Source organism: Lepisosteus platostomus, chromosome 7 (assembly GCF_059453375.1).
Source record: "Lepisosteus platostomus isolate fLepPlt1 chromosome 7, fLepPlt1.hap1, whole genome shotgun sequence".
Lineage (NCBI taxonomy): Eukaryota > Metazoa > Chordata > Actinopteri > Semionotiformes > Lepisosteidae > Lepisosteus > Lepisosteus platostomus.
The window spans coordinates 5,311,969-5,337,290 of NC_142617.1; the positions used below are offsets into that span (position 1 = coordinate 5,311,969).

At 43.9% G+C, this 25,322-nt stretch overlaps 1 protein-coding gene across 6 annotated transcripts in view; it reads right to left on the reverse strand.

Moving 5' to 3' along the window:
- The window catches only part of atp8a2 (ATPase phospholipid transporting 8A2), a 117,502-nt gene that overhangs the window by 36,680 nt on the left and 55,500 nt on the right, over positions 1-25,322 (reverse strand). For all 6 annotated transcript variants that reach the window (XM_088638787.1, XM_088638789.1, XM_088638790.1 and 3 more), the window contains 3 exons: positions 12,841-13,013; positions 1,211-1,394; positions 160-270 (listed from right to left, as the gene is read on the reverse strand). In XM_088638787.1, coding sequence (XP_088494913.1) covers positions 160-270; positions 1,211-1,394; positions 12,841-13,013 — 468 coding nt within the window. The remainder of the gene's footprint in view (positions 1-159; positions 271-1,210; positions 1,395-12,840; positions 13,014-25,322) is intronic.

Sequence of the window (25,322 nt, forward strand, 5' to 3'; positions counted from 1 at the left end):
CAACAGACAACTGCTTTGTTGACATTCCAGTGTGGTAGTTTCAGCTGTTGAGGCCCCCACTAGAAGTATAAACTGTAAGAGAATTAAAATTGTGAATAAAAAACAAAAAAGAAAAGAAGTACAGAAAAGCCCTTCCCTGCTTGCCATGACTGTTCCTACCTCAATAATGTAGAGAACAACATTTTTGTAGAAGCAGTAGAGGATACACTTGGTCACTCTGCTGTAACTCCAAGCCCCATGAACCAGCAGCAGCTTCTCCAGGTAGGAAAACTACAGGAAAAAAACAAACAATAAGGAAAATGTTATTTCCTGCAGGACTGTGCTTAACTTACTCTGGAAGAGAGCCAAGCCACAGAGGCTCCGTGCAGTGTCAGTCCCCTTGCATTCCGACACTGGACAGACTTAGCAGCTGGACACTGTATACTGTGTCCAGGGTGGTTCTTTCACATCCTCCTCCTCGAGAAACCTGTCTTAATGACCATGCCTGCGACTGCACAGCATGGCACGCAAACACGTGGAAGCTATTTAGACAAAAAAACAATGCTATTGTCTGGCCTTGAATACCTGAGGGGAAATTATTGCATGTGGATATGAGGAAGCAATTAACTAAGAATGGGAACCAGGCTCTGGTGGTCGATTTCACTGCCTAGATACGGTGTCCAAGGTATTGTATTACTCAGTGAAAAGGCAATGACAAGAACAGAATGAAAAAACGGCAATGCATGATCTTTACAGAAACAGGGCTGGCATTAAAATAGTCTCAAGCAATCTAGCTAGGACTTTCTTCTTGTTACTAATAGTGCAGCTCTTATCAGTGACAAGCTTGACACTGGCACAGTGTAGCACAGAAAAGTGTTAATTTTCAAAGCTGAAGAAAGGGTTACAACCAAGTTCTGAGCATGAATTAAGTTTTCCTGGCATTCAAGTTTAACTGCTTTTTTACAGAGTGCATGACCTTGAAGACTCTCATTGGTATCCTTTCTTTTGTTCTCATGTTCTCCGGTGAGACTTATTTTACCATATAAAACTGTTGTGAGTCCTGTTGTCAATCAGAAACATTGGCAATGAGCACAGAGTCCCTCCACAAACAACGCCGCTAGGAGGAATTTTTAGGAGTGTACAATGATAAAAATCAATTGAGAATTAAGGAAATAATCTGGGGCTCTCGAGTGGCTCGACTAATAAAAGGTATGCTCCTGGGACCTCTGACCTGAGCGATGGAGTAGTCAGAGGAGTTGGTGGCTTGCATGCCCTCGTTGCCACTGATGCCCACACCCACATGTGCTGTTTGGATCATGCCCACATCATTGGCACCATCCCCAATGGCCAGAGTGATGGCTTTGACATGCTTCTTCACCATGTCCACTATTTCCGATTTCTGCAGCGGAGACACCCTGCAGACAGAGAGAGAGGGAAAGATGGAGGGAGAGAAAAGAAGAGGGAGGGTATAAAGAGAGAGAGGGAGTGAGGAAACGAGATTTGAACGTAGAGAGAAAATGAGATACATGCCTCATACAGAGATACAATCTATATCTATACAATCTCGTTAACAGCATTACTGTTAAGAACCACATGTGAAGAACTGCTCATAAGAGACCTGATTCTTCTGACATACATATGAACTCCCAACTGAATCCTCTATTAAAAAGAGAGGTGATTCTCTATCCAAGGAAACTGCCAACCCTCTGCACTGTAAAACAATTTCCACGAGTGGAGGCAGACCTTGGAAAGGGCATTGATATAGTTCTACATTCCATTAAAAATTTCATTTAGACACTGCTCCTAGCCCTTGGGTTGCTGAAGCCACTGAGAGATACCTGGTACCTGTACACCTCTGGGCAAGTGGACAAAGCCTCTTGCTTCCTATCACTCCAGACCTCATTTTGAGAAAAATCTGTCAATGGCATTTGAAAGATTCAGTCAATGCAAACCAGACTAGGAGTTAGATCTCATTTTATCATGGCTTTGTCCCATGCAGAAGGAGAGGAGGCCCAGTCAACCATGAGTCCAGGACCAATCAGGCTTGTGTGAGTGAGCTCCATGTAGCTAAGACGTGCTTCACTGCATGAACAGCAAGAAACAGAATAACTGGGAACTCTTGTCCCACATGGAGCAAGGAACAGACAAATATAAAATATAATTGGCACCCATGGGCTAGATGCAGTAATACTTTTATCCCCCTAATTGAGTCATTTCCGTTTCTTTCTACTGTAGTAATTTCACAGCTGTCCCTTGTGCATTGTTAGCACAGAAGGGGTTTCACACTACAGAGCTGATACAGAGAGGAGAGGGAGGAGTCAGAGCACCTATTGTTGACTTTTAAATCTCACAAATCCCTGTTGCTGACATTCATTCAATTAAGATCTAAATCTTCTGAAGCACAAGTGAAAAGAAATGCAGTGCAGTTTACTCAGGCTGAAATACTACAACAGCCTTCACAGGCTTGGTTTACTGTCCGAAAATAGAATGGGTATATAATTTAAACAAGCACATGGACTTCTAAGGATGTTTGACTGAAATCGCTGGTAAAACGAATGGATTATAAACTATTACTCTATAAAATTGATGAATTTCCTATTTCAGGAATTGTCCATTTTATTAAGTAATGGTGAAAGGAGAGTCAAATTTTCACAACTGCGGGCCAATATGAGTTTGGAGAAAATCAGGTGTGATTCTGTCACTGGACTGGTTTTCCCTCCAGATGGTCTCTCAGTGCCTTCAATGACCCTTTGGTTCAACTAAGCACAGGTTAATTAGATTGTCTCAATTGTTTTCAGCTCTGAAACCACTGAACTAAAAAAACAAACTAAGGGTATTGAAATCTGCAACTTTTCTTTTGGGGGGGAGGGGTGGGTAGAAAACAAATTTTAAAATGTTTTGAGTAACAAATGATTAGGTCTCTTGAGAGTTCAATTAAGTCATCACGAGCTCAGCCAAAACAAAAACCAGACTACGGTCATGTGATGAGCAGCAGAGCTCCAGAGCCTAGCTATAAGACGACACTGTCAATCCACATGGTGTTTCTTTAATTGCATAGTTCGAGCTCCGATTTTTGCAGAAACAAACAGGCCGACTGTTGTTGGGAGGAGATTTGAAGGCCTTGTTCAGCTTTGTAAGAAGTCTGCTGCAAAACACTTACCAGGCCCTCGCATTCTTTCTCTCTCAGACCTCAATAGATGCCTTTTTCGGCACAAAATAAAGAAGAAAAAGTCTATAAACTAGAAGGGCTACTGACGATGAACACTGCTGTCACATTGGGCCCCTTTACACTTCAACTGCTGATATAAATCTCCAAAATTACTGCCTGCTGTGGCCACTACATCTTGTACAGCAAGCCCTGTGTCCAAAGAAAAAGGGAAAGAAAGAAATTTGATTGATGGTGGCTTTTCCTATTTTCTCCCACAGCTGCAATAAACTGTCAAACTGCACGCAACTAATAATATTATCTTTTGTACTGAGGCATTAACACAGCATTTCCAACCGGGGGAGCCGTTTCTCCGTCCATCCCCGGAGGATCACCCCTCCACCTGGATGTGTGGCACACAGGGATGGGACACGGCGGGGGGGGGAGGGTGGGGTTCCCTGTGAGAAAAAACCCAGCCTCGTGCACAACCCCTCCCATCCTGAAGCTTCATCTTCTGACTGTAGTTTTTATTTCATTCTGACATGTACATGCTGTCTAGATTCAGACCGTAATACGATCATAAAATAATAATACAAACACGACACATACAGTGTGCTATGATCAGAGGTGTGATGGCCTGCTGGGTGGCTCAACCAGTAAAAGCAACATGAGCCGGGCTCCATGATCATGGGTGCGAGCTGGAGTCCCGTTGCTGGCAAACTGCGACCATGATTCCCCACGCAGCAGTGCTCAGGAAGAGCGGGTTGGGATTAGCCGGTCAGGGCTCTCTGAGCATCACGGTGACCCCAGCAGACCTCCTGAGCACTTGCAGGATCACGGTGCAGTACTTTCAACGAGCGATGGGACTGGCATCTAACCGGCAGTGGTCCTTCAGTAAGGGGTGGAGTACTGCACGGTGTTAAAGATGTCAGAGGAGTCTGCCTTCACTTCCTCATTCCCCCCCCTGCAGTTGCAGGGATTTGAGCTGAGAGCCAGGACATGAAACACTCACAAATCACTATTCCAGGCTGGGTCAGTAAAACAAAAATAGTTGGCAATCTACAGTTATAAAAACAAAGAGAAACAGAAACTGTCTTGGATTCTGAAAGTGCCTTCAGGAGAAACCAACTGCTGTCTCGAAGAGACACAGGAAAGCTAACCTGGGAAGTTTTATGTGTATTACGGTTTTATTTTTTAAAAAGCTGAAGCTGAATGTTTATGGCTCAGACTGGAAACCTGCGTAATTCTTCACCCTAACCTCCTCCCGCTTGCTCCAAGCCAGCTAAAAAAGGAACCTCACCCTCCCAGAGAAACCCAAGCTTGAGCAATGGAATGGGCTGGGAAAAAAGTCCTGAAGTCTTGAGCGGCCCTGGAGAGAAGGCAGCCATACATCACTGTCACTGAGGCCTGGAGAGAACTGTCAGCGTGCCGGCCCTGTGCCGAAGGAAGGAGACAGTGTTTCTTCCGTTCTCAGCCAAGATCTGGGAAAATCTCGAACAGGACACAGACCATGGACCCAGGCCCCTCTGCCTTGATGAGACACAGCATATCAGCTGCCATGCTAAATAACATCTTTATTCATTCACTGAGGACCTTTGCTGACAAGCTTGCTGAAGCATCACCCAACAATTTATTTCCCTATGACTACGGTTCACTTGATTGAAATACAATATAAAACTACTCTTCGAACTTTAAAGGTATGTCTTTAATCCTGCGACCCTCCTTAAATGAGCAGCTCTCCTACGTTCTATAAATCCTCAGGAGATCAGTGAGGTACCACAAGACCACATGGCTGCCGACGCTCAGTGGTCAGCGTGAGCCTCAGCACAAGCACCATTCCCACTGCACACTAGAACCCGCCAAACTCCAACGCTTCTCCCGTTGAGAGGGAGGGATTAGAAGGATTAACAGTAGGAACAATGAGGACCCTAGCCAACAGAGTTGCTCAGTCACAGTGTACCTCACAGGTATAACAGGCGTGTTTCTATCGTGGGGAGACAGTGGCACTGAAGCAATCCAGCCGAGATGGAATGCGCATTTGGGAGCCTTGCAGGAATAATCAGAAACCAATCGAACTGCAAGTAATAACAAGTGGAGATCAGATATTCTCTACTGCACGGTGGTTTTCCTTTCTATTTTCATTAACAATCATTTCAAAGGACTATCACAAGCACAACCCTTGCTCCATAATTCTTTGAAGCCGCCTAATTTGGCATTGCTGGGTGGTCCAGGGCTGAGTAAAAACTGCAAACCTCACAGTTAAACTTAAGCAAAAAGATCTCTGCTGTCATTCAACAAGGTTTCCTACAGTACATGCCGAGTTCTACTCCCTCATTAAACGTTCTTTCCCGCAATGTCTGTTTCGCCAAAACAGAAACTGTTCCTAAAGCACAGCGGTACTCCTCTGCCGCCTCACGTTACTGGAGGCTAATTGTACTTAATGATTTATATATATTAATAAATTTTCTGATTGGAGCACATAAAAAATAAAATCAGACGCTGATCCCTACTTATTTCACAATGCTGGAAAAAACCCATCATCGGCGATTTCATAAATCATAGTATCTTTTTACCAGGGGAAAAAAATAAAAGTGTTGCTTAACTCTTTTACAGAAAAAAATAAATAAAACCACAGTTTGGATTTAGCAGTGGGTGGTCAAAAAGGATTTGGAAAGCTGACACCCCACAGGTTCATGGTTCAGGTGGAAAATTATTTTGCTTCTCTTTAAAGAGAAGCCAGGGAGAACATAATGGGTATCTCTGAAGGGAGGAGAGCTTCCTCCTTTTACTGTTGGCTCTGTCTCAGGCTCCTGACCGTCAAGTCTGCACCCTGCACCTTAGAACCACCTCTGTTTTCTGCGGGACAAACCCGTTGCCATAGTTTTTGGCTGCAAGCCTCCCCTTCCCACCCCTGCCCTTCTTGTGCACCGTGTATGCTAATGCTCAGATGGGACTTTAATTCGTTTTGACTGACTGAGAGACGGAGCTCCAGCCAAACTTGTGAGCTTGACGCTTTTTTTTTTGCTTTGCTTTGTATGTTCTTAAGTGCAAAGGAAGCCAGGCGAAGATGTGCAAAGATGTACAACGGATTAACACTTAATTTACATTACGCTTACTGTGTTCTGTGGTTTAATATGCTATATGACTTGACTTGACTTGACTTGACTTGAACTTTATTGCCATATGTAACCGGTGCTGGTACAATGGAATTCTTACTTACAGAAAGTCTCTCAATTGTAAAACAAGTGTAAAAAAAAAAAACAAAACAAAGTGCAAACAGTGCATCAAGACAATGTACAAACAAACAATAGACAATGTGCAAGTAAACATGCAGACAGTTTGAATGTAAACAATACAGACGTGTAAACAATGACTGGAGACGTACAATAAATACGTCTTTAACATATAAAACCATAAATATGGTTTTATATGTTATATGCAGCCTTCTGACCAGGTGCCGAGGCAGGCTGCTTTGGATGGACATGCTGCCGAATTTAATACATTTATATGTAAATGGTAAATTAAGACAGCAGAAAGGATCTAGTTACATGGCACTTCTCATTTGGCACCTTAGCTTTTTTTTCATCCTTCACAGGGTGCCCAGAGGCTCATGAACATGAGACAGGATGAACCCAACAGTCAGAAGCCATTAAATTGAGTCTGGGTTTGGGAGGTCTTGAGTTGACTGACCAGGGTTGCCTAATGCTTGATGTTTAAGAGAGCCTTTCGCTTGCCTTGCACCTGAGAGCCTGCAGTGGGAATCCACTGCAGTCCACTGTTCTGGCCGGGCTGGCAGTGTACAAACAGGCAGCTGGCTCGACGGTGGACAATCTGGAGGAGGGACGCCGCCATTCCTCTTGTCCTAGTTCGCAAGGGTTCTCGCACCAAGTAATCCTAACGGTGACCACGGCAGATCAGTCTCTCGTTCACAGTCTCTGTTATTCTGTGTTTTAGACTGTGGTCAAGCTCCAGAAAAAAGTTCCTGCATCCACCCTCTTGTCTTGTTTCTCAGCAGAAAGGGTGAGCTACTGGAGCTCCTCCTACACACATTCCAGAAGATTTATAGAGTGCGAGTTCCATGTTTACAGTTTAGGTATTACCCAGAGAAGATTACTGCTTTAAGAAACTGGGATTCACAGAAGCCGCCATCCAAGGCTTGACAATATTTCAGTTTATTGTCAACAGAAGTGACCATGTGGCTTTGCCTGGATTTACAGTGTTGACTCTGCCTGCAGCTCAGACTGTAGACTCGGAGGGAAAGCTCTGTCACTGACGCTGGTGGAAACTCTCACAGACACAGAGCTGAGGTCACTTCATTTCACAGCCAGTGGCGCGTTTCTGCGAGGGAGGTACCTGTTTTCGTTTGTTTAACACCGAGCCAAGCAAAATCCTGCCAACCGAGCATTTCACAGGCTCTGTGTTTTGTTTTGCTAGACGTGCCTCAAACCGCCTTCCAGATGAAACACCTACAGAAGACTTTGAAAAAAACGTATCACTTCATTAATAAAATTCAATGGAGCAGAAAAGAAAAATAAATCAAATAAATATGCTTTCTAACTTTGAAAGTGAGGCAAATACATGATTAGGTCCAAAAGCTGGGACATTTTTTTTATTATTAATTTATTTGGCTGACGTTTGTATCCAAAGGGACATTTGTGCCCATTTACAGACCTGGGCATTTTGCTAAAGCAATCTGAATAAAGTACCTTATCAAGGGTTCAGCGCAGTGCCCCACGTTGGATTTGAACCCCTGACATTACAGGTGGTGACTCCAGCGGCCCAAACCCCCATTCCACACTGCTGCCCAAGCACAAGTGACCTGCTATTCCCCATTCGCCTCTCTCTGACACACCAGATGTGCTCCGCAACGGGAGGTGGGAAGGCTGTGTCACTGGCACGTACACATGGGGAGGGAAGTATTTTAAATGCCCCAGGGCGCATTGTTAATGGGACGAAAAGAAAAAGAGTGTAGGAAGCACACTGAGGAACAAGAACAAAGGCCTGGCAATTTCACAGAATTTGGCAGAAAATTAGAAGCTGGAGCTCCAGCATGGTATTGGTTTGAAATGGTTATCCAAACAAACAGGCTGTTGCTATGGGAACCTCAGATGTATTGACAACATGTTTAACATGAATGCATGTACCCCTCCCCAGTAAAGGCCCAGGCACCCCAATTCCTCTAATTTCCTCGGGCCTAATGCCAAGGCTCCTGGTGCTGCTGAATAAAGTCAATACTTAGCAAAACATACATAAACTTTTCTCTTAAGTTCCAGAGCTACTTTTCTTTGTGAGGGCAAACCTGTATCTCTGGACAAAAGACTACTTCCTTGTCCTGATGCCCACAGTTTTTTTGTCTCTATATCTTGCTCACATGTGGACGGGATATTTATGGAAAAACTTTTAATGGAATCAACATGAAAAAAAGCCGGATTAGGGAGAGCGAGTGACATTTTCTGACAGAGTTTTGCTTCAGCCAGCAAATCGATTAAGCAAACAGCCGCGAGTCAGTGAGAAAATAAAAAAAAAAACCTGGCTAGAAACGGACAATAATGAAGGCTGTGAAGATCCGTGAGAGTGGGACAGGCCAGATTGATAGCCAGACAGTGCTGATAGAGCAGTCGGCTGCTCATTCCCCTCCCCGAACTGCCCGCTCACCCCCACTTCCGAAAGCTCCAGTGCCGAAAGACAGACTGCTCCCTGCCTCCATGGATGCTGTGCCGGACTGTGCTCGGAGGGGAGGAGGGGGTCTGCAGGGACCACTGCTGTACAGCCAGCTTTCTGCCTCACATCCTGTCAAAGCCGCGGGGGCCTGGCCTGATCTCATTAACATGCACCACAGGAATGTGTTCCAAGGAAACATATTGCTTTACCTTATGGAGACAACCTAAGTACGAGCATTTAAATTGTCTGCAACCAAAAGGGCTGTATTTTCCTGTAAGGACCAGAAGGCAAAGGGGTGGTAAAGCACTGTGTTGCTTCTTTGGTCTGCGAGCTGTCTGATCATCTGCAAAGCAATTGGGTGTCCAGTCCCCAAATTCAAATCTAGTATCTCAACCGCAGCTGGGCTACAGCGCAAACTGGCCTCCAGCAGACAAGAAGCAGGGCGCTTTTATGGTGCTTTTATGCTCTCTGTGTGCCTCACTCACAGCCTAAACCTCCCATTTCTGAAAGGAAACTGAGATATTTTGTCAACTTTGAGCTGTGCTGCTGTGAGAACAGTGTATCTAGCATTGTGCTGAGAGCAGAAGTGTGGGGAAAAGAAGGAGTTTTAACATTCTTCTGAAGTGGGATCATATTAATAGATCTGTTGTCCAGTACCTTCCCCTGTCTGTCGGTAAGGGCTCACAGACACAAATGTTGCACAATATTCTTTACTTAATTCTGTGTTTGAATTTTTTAATGTTTTTTTTTCCCCTAACATTTCATACAGTATATGCTCCACTTCCTTGGCTTGGTATGGAGAAAAAGAGTCTGAGGAGGTCGGTGAGTGCAGGTCAGAACACCTGGCTCCATGAGAAGTGGACACGGAACACTGACCGGCAGTGTATCCTGAAGGAAAACTCCTGTACTTCTCCAGACATGACAAGAGGTGGGACAACAGGAAGAAGAAGAAAAAAAATCACAACCAGGTATCTTCCCAGGTGAAATCATATCACGAGGAAACAATGATACTTTGTGACAGGTATCATAGTTCATTACATTAAAGCAGAACTCATCTCGATGCAGCCTGATGGCACACCCCTGACAATGTGCTGGTATGTGGCACGGTAGTGCTCATACAGTATACTTCTCTGTTTCATCTGATGGCACTGTTGTGTAAACCCTTTCCACCACGGTTTCAGCTCCAGCTGTTACATAACGGAAGTGGAATGACAGCTTGAATTAGTAACAGGTCTTTCTGTGAGATAATTGCTAGTTTTGGTGCTGGGGGGCTGCTGAAATAATTGCAGGTTGTCGGGGGAATCTGTTTACAAAGGAAATCGCTTCTTGTAACAAAGGCAGTATGGCTCTCTCCTATTCCCCAATTCCAGCAGCCGTTTCCAGTGAAGTTCTGGATGATACGGTATAACTAAGCAAGTATTCTAATCCTTCATCTGAGTAATTCCCACTGTGAGCTCATTAGCTCTATCTTAGACCGCTACCTTCCTAAAGTACAGGAAAGGACCCTGGCACTGCTCCAGCTGCTGGGCTCTTTTAAAGAAGGGCAGTTTGCCCTCAGATATTGTTTGCAGTTCCCCTAAAAGATGCCTCCAGCTGTTTACTAATGTTTATTCAATATGTCATTATTGTCATTAAAGACATTTTTGTACCCAAAGATACTTTTTACCCACGCACTATCAAACTATGAAACTCCCAGCTTCTCTCACCTACGATCTGAACCCTCACAGTGCCTTCTCTCTTAACAAAACTCAAACACACATTGAAATCTACCTCTACCTCACATGTCAAGAAGTTCACTCCCCATAATTTTCTATCCTTATCTTTATCTATCCTTATTTCATTCTGTTGATGTATGATTTTGCACAACTGATGTTGTTTTGCACATTGCCTGTTGTCTCTTGTCTTTCTTTTCTTATACAATTGTATTGTTGTTGCTTTTTGTACTGCTTACCGTCTGAGGGCTAGCTAAATAGCATTTCATTATACCGTATACCTGTGTATGAGTACAATGACAATAAACTTGAACTTGAACTTTATATTAGATAAAAGGCAATATTTATACCAGTTTATGTAGTTGGACATTTTCCGGGAGCTACCTGAGTGAAGTACCTTGCTCAAGTGTACAACAGCTGTGCCTCACTCAGGACTGCAACCAGGGTCTTGGAATTTCTGAGCTTTCAGTGCAAGAAGCACCAAGAAAATGCAGAAGAAGCTGCAGGGGTAGGGTGGGGTTCAGCAACACCGGCAGGCTCGTGATACTGTTGGTGAGGGACACACCTCTTCTCCAACTGGCACTGATCCCCTGATATGGGGCCGTGCTGCCTGTGATGTGCTAAAAGGTGGGTATGTTGGAGGACTCTGCCTGCTCTGTGTGTTAGCCGAAACATAAAAACACAATTGGTTATTCCAAAGTTGGATGGGTAAAACAAAGATAACTGACAATACTTAATGGAAAAAAAAGAATGGGGAGACCATAATGTCGAGTGCAGGGATGGAAATAACAATTCAGTTGTACAGTAATTTGAGATAAATTAAAGCTTCAGAGGCAACAGGCTCTTGTATATTAACCAGTACCAGGTGCTACATATTTCATCTTTGACAACATAATTCAAATAGGTAGATGTTAAGATCATTTAATTGTTTCTTAGGTTATAAATTTTAAGATATGGTTTGTACAAGCCCCTGCAGCTGGTGAAAATGATCTAACTGCCGTGCAGCCAGAGTCCGATTTCCAATCGGAGAATAAAATATTACCGCCCCTCTTGCTTTGGCCAGCACCTGTGCTGTTCGGCATTCATAAAAAATCGATTTATTGGTCCTCTCATGTTCTCGATTAAATTGCGATTTCAGCTTACAGGCACTGAACTAGTTCTCCAGGCACTCCTTTAGTCTATACCAGTGGGCAGCATGGAAAGAAGCTCACTGTTCATATGCAGTTTAAATATTTCCCCTTCTCGCTGGCAGAGACATGAGCTCATGCGCCGGGCCCCGCTCTGCTCCTCATGGAGCGCGGGTCTGTATTCCGACCACACGAATGCTGTGATGCAGTGCACCGCTCGGACTCCGAGACCCTTTCTCACAGCTGCGCCTCCCAAGGCTCCCACTAAGCAGCGGCTGATTTGAGAAAATCAACTCAAGCTGTTAACCTCCGAGAAGGAACATTTCGAACAATGAATCTCAGAGGCGTTGATTTGGCCCTTGAAGCGTATAGGAGTAGCTTTTATGTATTAAAAAAAAACTTTCTTAAAAATCTGCAACCAATACACAGTATATCACACCAGTAAAAACTTTGGAGCAGTCCCGGCTGTCCAGAAAGCCACTGAACTGAAGTTTAGGGAAAATTATGTCACAAAGAAACATGGCGAAACAGCATCATCATAATAATAACGTCATGCAGCTGATCCCTTCGTCCAAAGCATCTTACAGACACTGAGGAGTAAACTATGCACCGACAACTGATGCAGCAGGGTATAGTTTTTTGTATAGCATTTAAAAGCATTCATCTCAGTAGCATACAGAGGAGGGCACAGGAAAACACTGGATCAGAGAGACTGGACCAGACGGTTGTGGGCCCAAATCCCAACTGGAAAGCTTGGTTGTCGGCACATTAAGAGGGTCGTCATTGCCAAAATGAGAATTTGTTCTCAGTGGATCTTATTGGTAAAATAAAGGATGAAAAAAGTAGAGATGGGACTTCAGCTGGTAACTGTGTTAACCACTGAACCACCACCCAGCCTCCATTAACGAACACAAAGATGCTACTGATGTACTGAGGAGACCCGCATGGATACACAGCCAAAATGAACACGATTCCCTCGCTATTTTTGGGAAAATCGCAGGAAAGGTTAAAAATCTAGCATGCCGACGTGGCCATGAGGAAAAGAGAAGTAAATAAACTGAGCCGGGGTTTATTTAGAGTTAGGAGAAGCGAGCAAAATTGCAGCGGTGTGACGCCTTCCTGTCTGCGACCAGAGTGGCGCCGCCACCGCCCCACACGGCGTGGCCTTTCCCAGGACGGGCCGGCTGGCTGGCAGCGCCGGGCACGCAGGGCCTACCTGCAGCAGATGACAGCCTTGCAGGACAGCGCCAGGTCCAGGAAGGACTGCCGCACCTCGAAGGAGAGGGCGTACTTGAGCGTCTGGCCGTCGATGATGAGGGCCAGCTCGTTCTCTTTGCCCAGGGTGTCCCCTAGAGAGGCGCAGTGGGCCGTCAGCGTGGCTCTCGTCGCCTGGGGAGGCAGAGGAAGAACAGAGTGAGAAGGGGGGGGGGCTTTGCCAAGGTTACCCCAAATCGTAAAAAGACCGTTCTGTAGCCTGGGCTTTCCCATGCTTTTACAAAATTAATTTACTGCGCTTTATCAGGATTTATTCTGCTTTAAGAGTGATTATAGCTCATTGGCATCTGTAGGAGAAGAGTCTCTAAGTAATTTACCCTACACTATAACCACAAATCCTTATGTGCAGGTTTAATTGGTGCATTTGCCAAAAAATCTTTTACATTCAAACACTACGATATAAACAGTGCAACATTTTTATTAGACCATTATGATTTAATGCTGTTGGCTGGGTACCTTAAATAAGAATGATGAAAAAAGGAAAACAGTGTGCTGTGAAAATGAAAACAGTTACTTGCACTGTGTTAATTCTCCAAGGCACTACAGATAAAGAGAGATAACAGGTACTGTACTAATCCCACCATCAATTATCTTTACTGTGACATCTCATACCTTTTTTATCATTCTGGACTCTTAACACAGCACTGTAGAACATAAATAACACAAAATCACAAAATAAATCAAAATGTCTCTGCTTGTTCAATTATGCAGTTACGCTCAAACAAAAGTACAGACAAGCTGCAACACACTAATGCTAACTCAGTTTCTTAATTCACAGCTCCTTGAAACCAAACAGGTCTTCCGGTTTAAATTCATTTTTTACCTTGTGATAACAGTCCTAGTCACAACATATCACTAGCTATGCTGTCTTTTATCTCATTGTTTTCTGCTTCACTGTTCTGGAGAGATGGTTATAGATACGGGCTCTGCATGCGGGGTGCTGAGACATGCTCACAGTTAGGCTGAATGTACAATGTGCTTTTATTGCTCTGTCTTAGGCATGTATGACTAGTAACGGAAGTAAAGGAAGAGGGGGTCTAGGCTACCATCAATTTTACCTTTCTGTTAGTATTTTAAGCAAAACACCAAGTTTTCTTCTGACACAGAGCGAAAAAGGGGGAGAAGATTAGATCTGGGTACAGTAAGCAACAGGGAAGGATGAGATGAAAGTGGGCGGTGATGGAAAAGCAGGGAGGTGAAAGGAGTGTGGATAAGAGCTTGTGGGAGAAGGGAAAAGAGGAGCCTGACCTCCTCAACTACAGAGGATCTCTATGAAAAGAAGTGTCCTTGAACAGCAGAATCCTGGTATTCCTATCACAGCTTGAACCAGATCGTTTTTCTCCCCAACCACTGCACTACTGACCACATCAATGACCCGCACAACCTCCTCAACAGGCATGTAAACGACACAAGAAAGGTGAAAGTGCCTGTTTCGTCAACTTCAAAAAAGCCTTTCACTCCATGTGGCACTAAGTTCTGCTGCTCAGTCTATTTGACAGTGGCATAGACAGGAAAACCTGTGACACCATCAGGAATATGTACAATGAAAACCAATGCAGTGGTTCTTACAAGAAAGCTGTGCAGTGAGAGAGGGATACAGTCTAAAACAAGTCTCTTCAACGTCTATAGATCAATGAGCTGGCCTCAGCATGTCATTCCCTATGCCCACCCTTTACCAGTCCAGGATCAAACTGCGTCTCTAATAGTGGACCTAGCCATGCAGCCACCCACCTACACCTAGACAAGACCAGATTCATGGTTTTTCAGGCATAGGACACCTGCCTTGGTCTAACAAACCCAGAGGAGACTGCCTGAAATGGTTCACAGGGTTTTCTACTTCAGCAGGAAATGGCTATACCATCTTAAACACCCCATGAGAATCTCACTCCCGATTTCCTACAGCAAAATCTCTATCAGTTCTCCAGTCCAAAAACAAGGTTTGGGCACAACAGCTCATCTGAGATCGCTCCCCTGGAATTCTGCAAACACCTCCTGCAGCTGCAGGGTTGAATTGTGCCAAGAGTCAGGGGCTCGCCCTCAAGCAGAGCCTGACAGTGGGTGCCACCATCAACACACATGCCGAGGAAATTAAAAACTAATACCTCAATCTGTAGAAAGAAATGGCTGCATGGGAGAAGAAAGCAAGGAGTGTAGGCAGATGGAGGGCAGAGGGGAAAAGGGACGAAGGGGTAGAGAAGAGAGTTGTGGGGATGAGAGGGGCGGAGTGGGAGTTTCCACGGAGAGGGAGTTGCAAGCTCACTGCGAGGGTGTTAATGGTGCTATACCCCAGCCTGAACACCAACTTTAATCCATTTCCTCCCGGCCTCTCCAGCTGTTCAATTTACTGCACTCTGGAGCTGCAGTGCTGGCAGAAGCCCTAAACGCCTTGAAAAAAACATCTGACAACCAGCGCTGTTTTCAATCACACAGTTCACAGTGGCAGATGGAAGCACTGGCACTCTGTGTCTGAAAGGGAATGCCAATACTCACTAATTTAAGGTAATAAATGCTGGTTGTTAAAACACACAGATCTGCTTACCAAGTTCACCTAATAATTCAGCCTAGAAAGTGGTAGCTAAGATATTTGAGCCAGTTAAATAGATTTAAGATTCACAGAGCAGCAGGTCCCTTATGCCATAAATAGATGTTTTTGTTCCACAGTAAAATGTATTTAAACATCCAATTGTGGTAAGAGGTTTATAATGGTGTGGGCAGAGTGGACATTTCATTGTCTCCCGAGGTCAGTCCTGCCATGTAGATGTGCCAAGAACTACAGCTGTATGGAAGCATTCCCAGTTCACACAGCTATGGAGGGGGGGAAACTGCAGAAAGAAGTGGGGAACAGCTGGCGACTTTACAGTATTATTTATTTTTTCTTTATCTTTTACATTCTTCTTCCATCCATATTTGTACACAGTATAGAGGCATCTATTCAGTACCATAAGCTTAAAGTCTTACTTTTGTGCACCTTGCTCTTGATGTGTCAAGAAACTGTTGCAGTGTGTGCTCCAAGAACTGCAGATTTTCATCCAAGTAAGGGCAATGGTAAAGGTGAAAACTGCATTATTTTTCACGAACTTAATCTCTGACGCATCACGGCACAGATAAACACATAATCTTTGGCATTTATTATAGAGTTTGTAGTAGACTTTTTTTTTTCAATTGTGTCACACACCTTTGTTTGCTAAGGCTTGCCTTGAAAGCTCAAAGCAGTCTTCAATTGCTGTCACTCAATCTAGCTTTTGTTGGACTTGGATGAGAATTAGCTTAGTGCGGAAGAGACGTTCCAGACAAAGGAGTGCTGTTGGGATCAGTGCTAATAGAGGCAATTACAGCCTGGGTTCAACGGGAATGTGTTCCCGGGAATGCTATTTCTTATATACTGTACATTATAAGCGACATACAGTAGGAGGTCTTCACTGGGGTATCAGTGATGGAATTACTGATATTTTCTGACAGAATACTTAAAATACAAATTAAAGAGAAAACAGTTTATGTTTAAATTACAGTTACAAAAGAAAGGCATACAATGTGGCTTGCAGCAATACTTTTGGTGCTTGTGCAGATTAACCATTGTCATTCAATGACCGGGGGGGGTAAAAATCACAAAAGTTACAAAATAAGGTCACATAATAATTGATAATAGTGCAATAGAAATTGAATAAAATAAACTGAGACAAAACTCAGTATAAATAGAGCTGCTATGTGTCCAGGGTGTATGCAATATATTATGTCCAAGTAGTGCAGTATGCCGAATACAATGAAAACTGTGTGTCCATGTAGCCATTACTGGTGATTTGCTGAAGGAACTGCAGGTTAGCTATTTAGCAGTCTTATTGCCTGGAGGTAGAAGCTGTTCCGTAATCTGTTGGACTTTGACTGAATGCTTCGTTTCATTCTGTGCACCGAACACGCTCTGTGCTGTACAGATACAGACTGGGGTAATAGCCTGTCAGCCAATAAGACAAAAGGCAGGTGAAAAATGCTATAGGAGACCCACATCAAGTGAGAAGCACTCCACAGCACCCTGCTCAGGTATTGTGGTGCAGAAGCTAAAATAGGTGCCTAGCATTACAAAACTTCCAGAAAATACTTCTGCATTTAAAAATGTAAGCCAAGAATGTATTAAACAGGACAGGCACAGAACAGGAGAGATGGATGAAAAGACAGCTGGATATAAAAAGGTGAAACAAGGAATAAAATCGAGAATAGGGGAAGCAACAAATCCAAATGAGATGTCTTTCCTGTCTGGGGTAACGCATAGCTGGGATGCCTGGCACCTGCTGCTATGTGGTCAATAGGTCAGTGATCAGTGAATTCCTCCTCTAATACAAACAGAACCACATGTGTTTTTTAAATACTGCGTCAAACAGCCTCACTCTGACGGCTACAAATAGAGCAATCAGCACAATTATCATACCATCATGCCTTGATCCCCCCGAAGGGACTCAAAATTGCATCTAATTCGAGTGGTCGACTTTGAGGAATCAAAACCTTTGAAACTATGTGCTGCTGCAGCATGTAATTTCTAGTACAAGTGAAAGGGTAAATTTACTGAAAAAGCTTCTTGGGTCATTGATCATGCTTGTACTGAAAGGTCCTATAGCTTACCATTGTGCGTGCATTTCTATTTGCTTTTATGTTTAAAATGAGGGCCCTAATTCAAAGAGAAGACTTCAAACACGGGTCCTCCATGTTCTGAAAATGTCTGCGGACTCATGCTCTCACACAACAAGATGGATAATAGCACACTCCTTTTACCACAGAGAACTGCACTCTAGACCGTGTGATTTCTACATCAGTGATTTAAGGGCTCACTCATCTGGTCTTGTGGACAAACACTCTTAAATTCACATCCACTGGTTATCCCAGGCATTGTTATTTGACCAAGATGATCAGGGATACCTCTGTTAGTCCCATCTGAGCCTCTGATTTAGGTTCTGTGTACACAACAGGGTGTAGTAAAAAAACCCAAGTGATTTATAGATTTTTAGTGTCTCTGGCTGAGGAGACTAAGTCAGTTCAGCTCCATCTCCACACTGAACCATTCCTCCGAGACACTGAGTCACTGAACAGATGCGTTCAGTGTTTAAACCCCCAACAGTGAGGGTTAACATAGAGACAGGACCACTAATCACAAAACCATTTAACAGTGCCCTGACTGACAGAGTGATGTACTGTATTGCTGTTCTTGGTCCCCAGGGATTAGAGGGATCATGTCTAATTAGTTCCCTGAGAACAGTGATTTGTGAGATCTATGGAGAAGTCATAAAAAGGTAAATGGAGACACATACAGAAACTATTTCATGAAGTTATCTCAGCAAGCTTTGAAAACATTGCTTTGCAAACTTTTGTATTACGTAACAAAATGGATGAACTGCTGTGTTGCGTATACAGAGATCATTCTAAGCACTGAAAGAAGCAAGTGGCACCAATATACACAATCTGGCTCAGAGCTGTATTTCAGAGAGCTTTTTCTTCGTAAGAGTGGTGTCTCAGGCTTTAATGGTGCAGATCGAGATGATTCTTAGAAAAATATTTCACTACTCTGCAAACACAAGAAACATAAGATCAGATGAGGACTAGACAGGATAAACAGCCTGCTCTATTTTGTTACCATTTGTACACTCTTTGTTAAAAGCAACTTTCTCTGGAGTTCAGTTGTTTTGCCTCAGGACAGCATATAATGGGGTCCAAACCTCAGCTCCAATTCTGACCACCAGCAGTCTGTTTTCCATTGCATTTCCTACCACTGGACTCTCACCCTGTACACCACTGACCCCGGTCACTTCCCAGTCAGAGATCATCCGCCAAGGCTCAGCAGGTTTAAGGCTCTTTAAATAAAACATGCGTGACCTCAGACAAATTGCTGTCATGTCACTGCATGGTTGCTGTGCGGCTCAACAGGAAATCATTTTCCAGCTGCACTCAGTCAGCCAACTGACTGGCCGGATTGGCAGCGAAGACTGAGGCAACCCAGGGAGCAGCACAGCTCAGACAGCTCTTTGAATTTTTTTTTAGTTCCTTTACTTTCCACTTCACAGGCCTGTGTGGGAGAAAGAAGACAGCAATACTGGAGCACATCTCTAGTCATCAATTCTGAAGAGCCTTGAGTAGTTCTGACTGTTACACATTTAGAAAAATGTTATACTCCACTCGACTGGAGCCCAGGGTACAGAAAGAGGGGATGGGAGCCTAAGCTTCCTTTTTTTGTTTCTGTTTATTTCATGCACTCCGGTTTGTCCACAGACTCCTCTAATAGTGTCTGGCCACTTAAGAACATATGACATGTTCACTGAGGTCTTCCTCCTAGAGTTTCTGTCCCTCCTGCTGCTTTCACAACCATCATGAAAAGGCGCAGAATTTCGGTAGGCACATATACCTATGGATAAGACCCAGAGACCATTTACAGAAAGCCCCTACAGTACATTTACAGAATGCTTTCACAGGGGAAGAACCCTCCCACTTCAGAAGAATGAAGGTTACATTTCTGATGAGTTTAAGAAAGGAGAGCCAGCATGATGTGAATTCCATTAACCCAGGGGAGAAAATGCTTTCTGTCTAGCTCAGCTCAGGCCACATTTGAAATGGTTGTCTTAGCTTGCTTCACAAACACGGACAGCGTTACAAAAAATTCACCCCTCAATTTGGCACATGTCAAAAGTCGTCTTTGGCTCAGCCCAGGGTTAGGCAGCAGAAGAAGGCGCAGTGAGAAATAGCTCCCACTGTTTGAAAATACTGAAACTGTGTATGCAAAGGGACACTGTATTTCAGACCAGTATCTATCATGAATATTTCACTTTTTTCACCCAAGAAGGGGATCAACTCTCATTTTACACAGGATCCAAGTGCTAGTTCAACATGAGAGTCAATTAGCGAGTTAGACAGTTTGAACCTGTATTCCTATAGCTCTCTGACAGTAAACAGTGCTGGTGAAAAGATCTGTCTCCCCAGGGGCTCCCCAGAGAAGGAAATTTTATAACTGGCAAAAGTATCATACAGAGGGAAGTAACAACTTCTTCATTTCTAGCCAAGGAAGCATTAAATTCACTTAAATAACCTCACAGGGACTGCATATCTTGCTTTCAAATGTCGGTGCTGCAGCAAAGACAGTCTTGCTTTTGTAATGGAAATTCTTACAGAGTCTTAGGCAGACTGCCTCTAATTAAGAAGACGTCTTCCTAAAATTTAAAATCATTTGCAGCCCACTGGAGGCACTCTGGTACATTAATTATAAGACCTGGCTTTACAGTAGCTGGAAATCGTATTCAAGCCTTTCAACGCCTCCAGCTGGGGAGAAATCAGAGGGGTCTTGGGTTCTGCACACAACCACCTCCTGACCTGCAACATTTTACACCTCAGGAAAGAGCCCCGGTGCATAATATCCGCCCTTGACTCTGAGCTCCAGTCCCGACAGAGGCTCTCAGCATAGCCTCTGAGCTTGCAGCGATCGCTGCCAAGGGTAGGTTTGACTTCCATGAGTTCAAACCAAGACAGTGCTGCAATTTCAGCCTCATGGCATTATTCTGAGACTCAAAAGCCACCTTGCTGGGAGCTGTGAGAGATCAGGTGCAATATTGTCTAATATGTCTAATTAGTCTCGTCTTGATTAGTCTTCTTGGCCAAACCAAATAAAAATCAAACCATTCCATTTTCGTTCCTTCTAACAGTGGGAGGCAAAAGAGGCCAAGACATGATTGCATATGTAATGCAAAACAAATAAGATCACAACTTCAGAAATAAATTGCTCAAACAAGGACATTTGAGAATGACAAAACTATACAGAGAACAACAAGCACGTTTCAGGACACAGGCATACAGGCCTAGTGTGGCCAATGTGCCTGAGAATAGGAGAGGGTCATTCTGGCGGTTACCCCATGGATCGCTCACCCTCGTTTCTTCACCAGGTGTCGTGACATGTGTCTGACTCCTGTGTTGTGTTGCTTTGGTAACAGTCCAGGTCAGGCAGCAACATGGCACATGGGAAAGACACGGACTGATCACACTCGGCAGCTATTATTAGGAGGAGCCAGCTGAGCATGCAGGAATGGAGAGCATTTTGCTTTGAGAGGCTTAACTCCAGGCAGGATCAGTCGCTTCCTCTGTCTTAGCTAGAGCATTTGCTGCCATGCTGACAGCAGTCCTTTCCAGCTACGTATTTCAGCAAACATGGGGAAGAGTGAGGCACTTCTCCTTCCTGACAGATGTACTATAAAAATACAGTAAATGCGATAAAGCAAGGAATTCATGATCCAAATGAATAGAAATTGTGGCAAAGCAAAAAGCTTGCTTCCCTGCTCAGTTAAAGCAAGAAAAACAGATATAACAATGCAAATTTACAGAAGTAATCTTTGATAAGACTTACCTGTTTGCCTGCTAAAAAAAAAAAGGTAAGTGGGTGTGGTCAACATCTCAAGGCCAGCTATGAGTTTTGCATCCTTTATTGACATATCTTTATAGAGGTAAGTAAGTTACAAAACAACTTAACTTTCTGCTTGCCTCAAATACAATGTGATGCCCTCATGAACAACCACTCCCTTTAGGCAGTTATTCAGTGTGTATGAGATTATTACTGTCTTTATTCCCCTACATGCGTTCAACAGAGTAATGAAAATTTCTGACATACTGCAAACTGCCTTTCGATATAGGAAAGTTTGTTAAGCAAGATGTGAGGTGATAAGCAGGTTTTGGACCACATCTGCTGAACCATTATTACCGAGAGTGAGAGTAACAACTGGAGATAGCTGGAAGGCCCAGTGTAGGGTAGAATCCCATCACGGTGACAGGACTGATGCACACTGTGGCAAGGGAAGGGCTGCTCAATGCAATGACCCAGGAAGCCTTAAAACTTCCTGGAAGTGTTCCAATCCAGAAAGTGATAGCATATGTTCATGCACTAGGGTTTATGAAGAACCTGTGGATATATTAAATAGACTATTACTGAAATAAGTTACTGCTGTTACAGATGCCTGCCAAAATCTCAAAACTTTGCACCTACTCCAGGTTTTCTACAGCTTGCTCACAGTCAGTTCTTGGTATAGACCACAATGTGTCTGCTGTGCTGATTCCAGGCTGTCAGTGGAATCTTATGTTAAATTTAGGGCGGTATTTTCTCATGCAAATTCCTTAGCCTCCTGTTTCAAACACCAGGGACATGTAACAGCTTAGTGCCTACAAACACCTCAATGACCTTGCATGTGATTGCTAATCAATCCCTAATGATCCTAAAGTAATGGTGGCTCATAAACAGACTGATCTCCAGTGAGTGCAGCTGAAGCGGGGCAGTCTGTCAGAGTCAGAAGGAGAGTGGGGTGACTGTGCCAGTGGAGTGCAGCGATGCTGCACACTCTTGAAGAGACGGGGGCCTGCTGTGCCCTGGCGGCTGGACACAATGTGACCCACACCCTGCTGCTCGGTACACAGCACCAAGGGGAGGGGGGCACAGTGGAGAGGAGGCTCCTGGAAGGCTAAAAGTCATGTTCACTTTGCATCTGCTCTGATCTGAAAAGCCCAGGGCTGACCCTGGTCAAGATCTCTAACTGCGCTCAGTATTCCCCAGCAATAAAACGCTCATTACAGCCCATCGCTTTGACATGCATGGCCTCTCTAAGCCCTCTCGTGAGTAAGCACACAGAAAGATGGAAAATTTGTCTTTTGTCTGCTTCCAAATTGTGGTGCTACCTCTTAATTAGGAAGGCACTGAAAGTGCCTGTCTGCCATCTCTCATTAGGTTCCTTTAACTGTGGGGTCATTATGGACCAGCTGGGGGTGGAGACGTTGAATGGAGCCACAGTGACTGAGGAGCACTGGGCAGGGACTCTACCAGCTTGCAGACTAGGAGATGAATGAAGCCACCGCTAATCTTTTTTTACCTGCCCACTTTGAAGCTTTAAATCTCAATTCACCTGCGAAATCTACTGCCAGACCTCCGCAGTAAGGTGAGGTGTGGGCTTACGTAATTGTTCTTTTAGGGTGTGCTTTCCAAGTCAATGGTTATAAAAGGGGGACAGTTTACGCTTTTTATAGAAAAGAGTAATAAATCCATGGTGAAAGCATATTAAATTATAGATAGATGTGGCAAAGCATAATAGAAACTATCAAAAACCACAGCAAGTAAAATGTGTATAAGCAGGCGTAAAGCTCCACTCTGCAGTCCTTAAGGCAGTCAGAGCTACACACAGCCACAGGAACGGCTGCAGGGCCGTGTCTCTAGCCAGCAGATTGACTTCTGAATGTTTTTCTTTTAATCTGCTAGAATATGCAGCACTAGAACTGACCTTTGCATATGGTTCTTTACAGATCGCAGGAGGCCATTTTTTCCCAAAGAGATCAGGGCTAACTACAGCAGAAATACTGTATGTGCCAGAACACCATTGTGCAATTGCAATTCTAGGGGTTGGATTACTTATAGTAGCAGCAGAAAGAGAAGTCCAGTTTTATAACCCTGATGAGAGGTGACAGATGTGAATGAATGTTTATTTCAAAGAATAGAATGGTGTGGTATAAAAGGATTCACGTTAATTTAAACACCTGCGTAGACCTTCAAATTATTATTTAATAGATCACTATATTAGAAGTGCCATTTCTTTCAAACACCTCAAAAGAAAAGTACACTCCCTCTAGATCCGATACTTTTCACTTAGTATGTTAATGTTGTTCAACATATCTAAACACGGTAATGTGCGTCAAAATAAGTCCTTACCTACAAGCAAAGGATCTAGAGGCAATCCAACGGCTAGAAAAAAAAACAAAAGCAGCACTTGTTCTATTTTGCCTCTACTGCTGCTCCACACACCTAAGATATTGTTTTTCTTTAAATTGTGAGATGCAAATTATATGCATTGTGGCAAGTTGAGGAAACCCCTTGCTGAATTCAAAACCCAGCCAATCCACGAATTCTGTGTCACCACTCATAAGGATAATGTTTTTGGTATAAAGAACAAAGAACATGGTATGTAAGCAATGCTCAAGCAAGAAGTACAAGGTATTCCATATACTGCTGTTATTAAATAAGAATGTTGCCCTAATACTGTAGTTTGAGAAAACAAATCACATATTGCTTCAATAACACGGTTCTGTCAAAATACTGTTTCAAGCCAATTAATTTTTTTCCGGCATTCAAATTGACAACTGCCAGTAAGGTTGCCGTGGAAGTGCTGAACAGGAAGCAACACGGCAGACTTCAGGATGCAGAACCTGTGGAAATAGCCCTGAAGGGCAGCGGTATTTTTAGTGCCGAAAACAAACAGCCCAGTGTAATGGATTAGAAATTGGTCTAGCTTAATCAATTTCACCTTTGAGTGTCATGGTGACTCTGAATACCCTCTCACTGCTTTGGGCAGGACAAAAGTCTTCAGGCTTCAGTTAATCCCACAGTAAGTCAGAAGAAGTTCAAAAATAAATTGGTCAAAATTTGGTCAATCTTTTACCACCAAAAGCTAGGCTTATCAAATTTTCCAGTTTTACTAATTTTTCCTATACTGTTCCCACTGCTTTCACAATGCTTTCCTGCGGTCTACCATATTTTTTATTGGGTTTAAACAAACAGCACCCAATGTGGAACAGGTCTCACAGTGTTACACAAAACTGTCAGGGTGATGTTACTCCCATTAGGGTGCAGAGAGTTTCAGCCTCCTGTGCCGAGAGACTGGCCTTTTGGCACAGTGGGTTTGAGCACACTTTGTCTGAGCTGTGTGAGCTAGACAGCTGCCCGGGAGACGACAGTATAAATCTGGGGTCTGCATGTATGATAGTTTCATAACGTACCGCGGCAAAGGAATACTCTGCTAGTTACTGGAGGAGAGCTCTACATCAGGAATGCCAGTTGAAACCCCACAGCCCCCAAGTCCTCCTGCTGCAGTCAATCACATCGCCCAGTATTTAAAAGAGCACCGTACCCTGGTTCGCTGCTTCCCTGCTCCCAGCACCTCTCACACTCTGTCAATCAGTAACTGCCCTGCAGGGCTGTGGCTTTATTACAGGAGATGTGGCACAACAGGGATTTTTATCTGCTTCCTGTTAAAGTGTAAATCACCATGATGGGGAAGCCTTGGCTCCCTGTACTGTACAGTGCCCTGCCCTTTTAAAATGAGCAGTCTTGACTGCAGCAGGACACTAAAGCAGATGCCAAAACAGTTTGATATTGTGAATAGTGCAGGGTCAGGAGAAGGCAGCTGGCATACAGTGCCAGCTATACAAGAACTGCTGTGAAATGTAAAAAACAATCACTTACAGTATGTGGAAAGAAGGAACGAGGGTGTTCACTGTAATATGGCCAGGCTCTCTTTTGGGATGGTCAAACACTGCCCTGAAAGTATCACTGAAGCATAGTAGCTAGACCTATCCAGGAAACATGGCTTCATTATCTCTTAAAAATATGTACATTCACTGTGACCCCTGTCTCCCCACTCAGAGACAGCACTG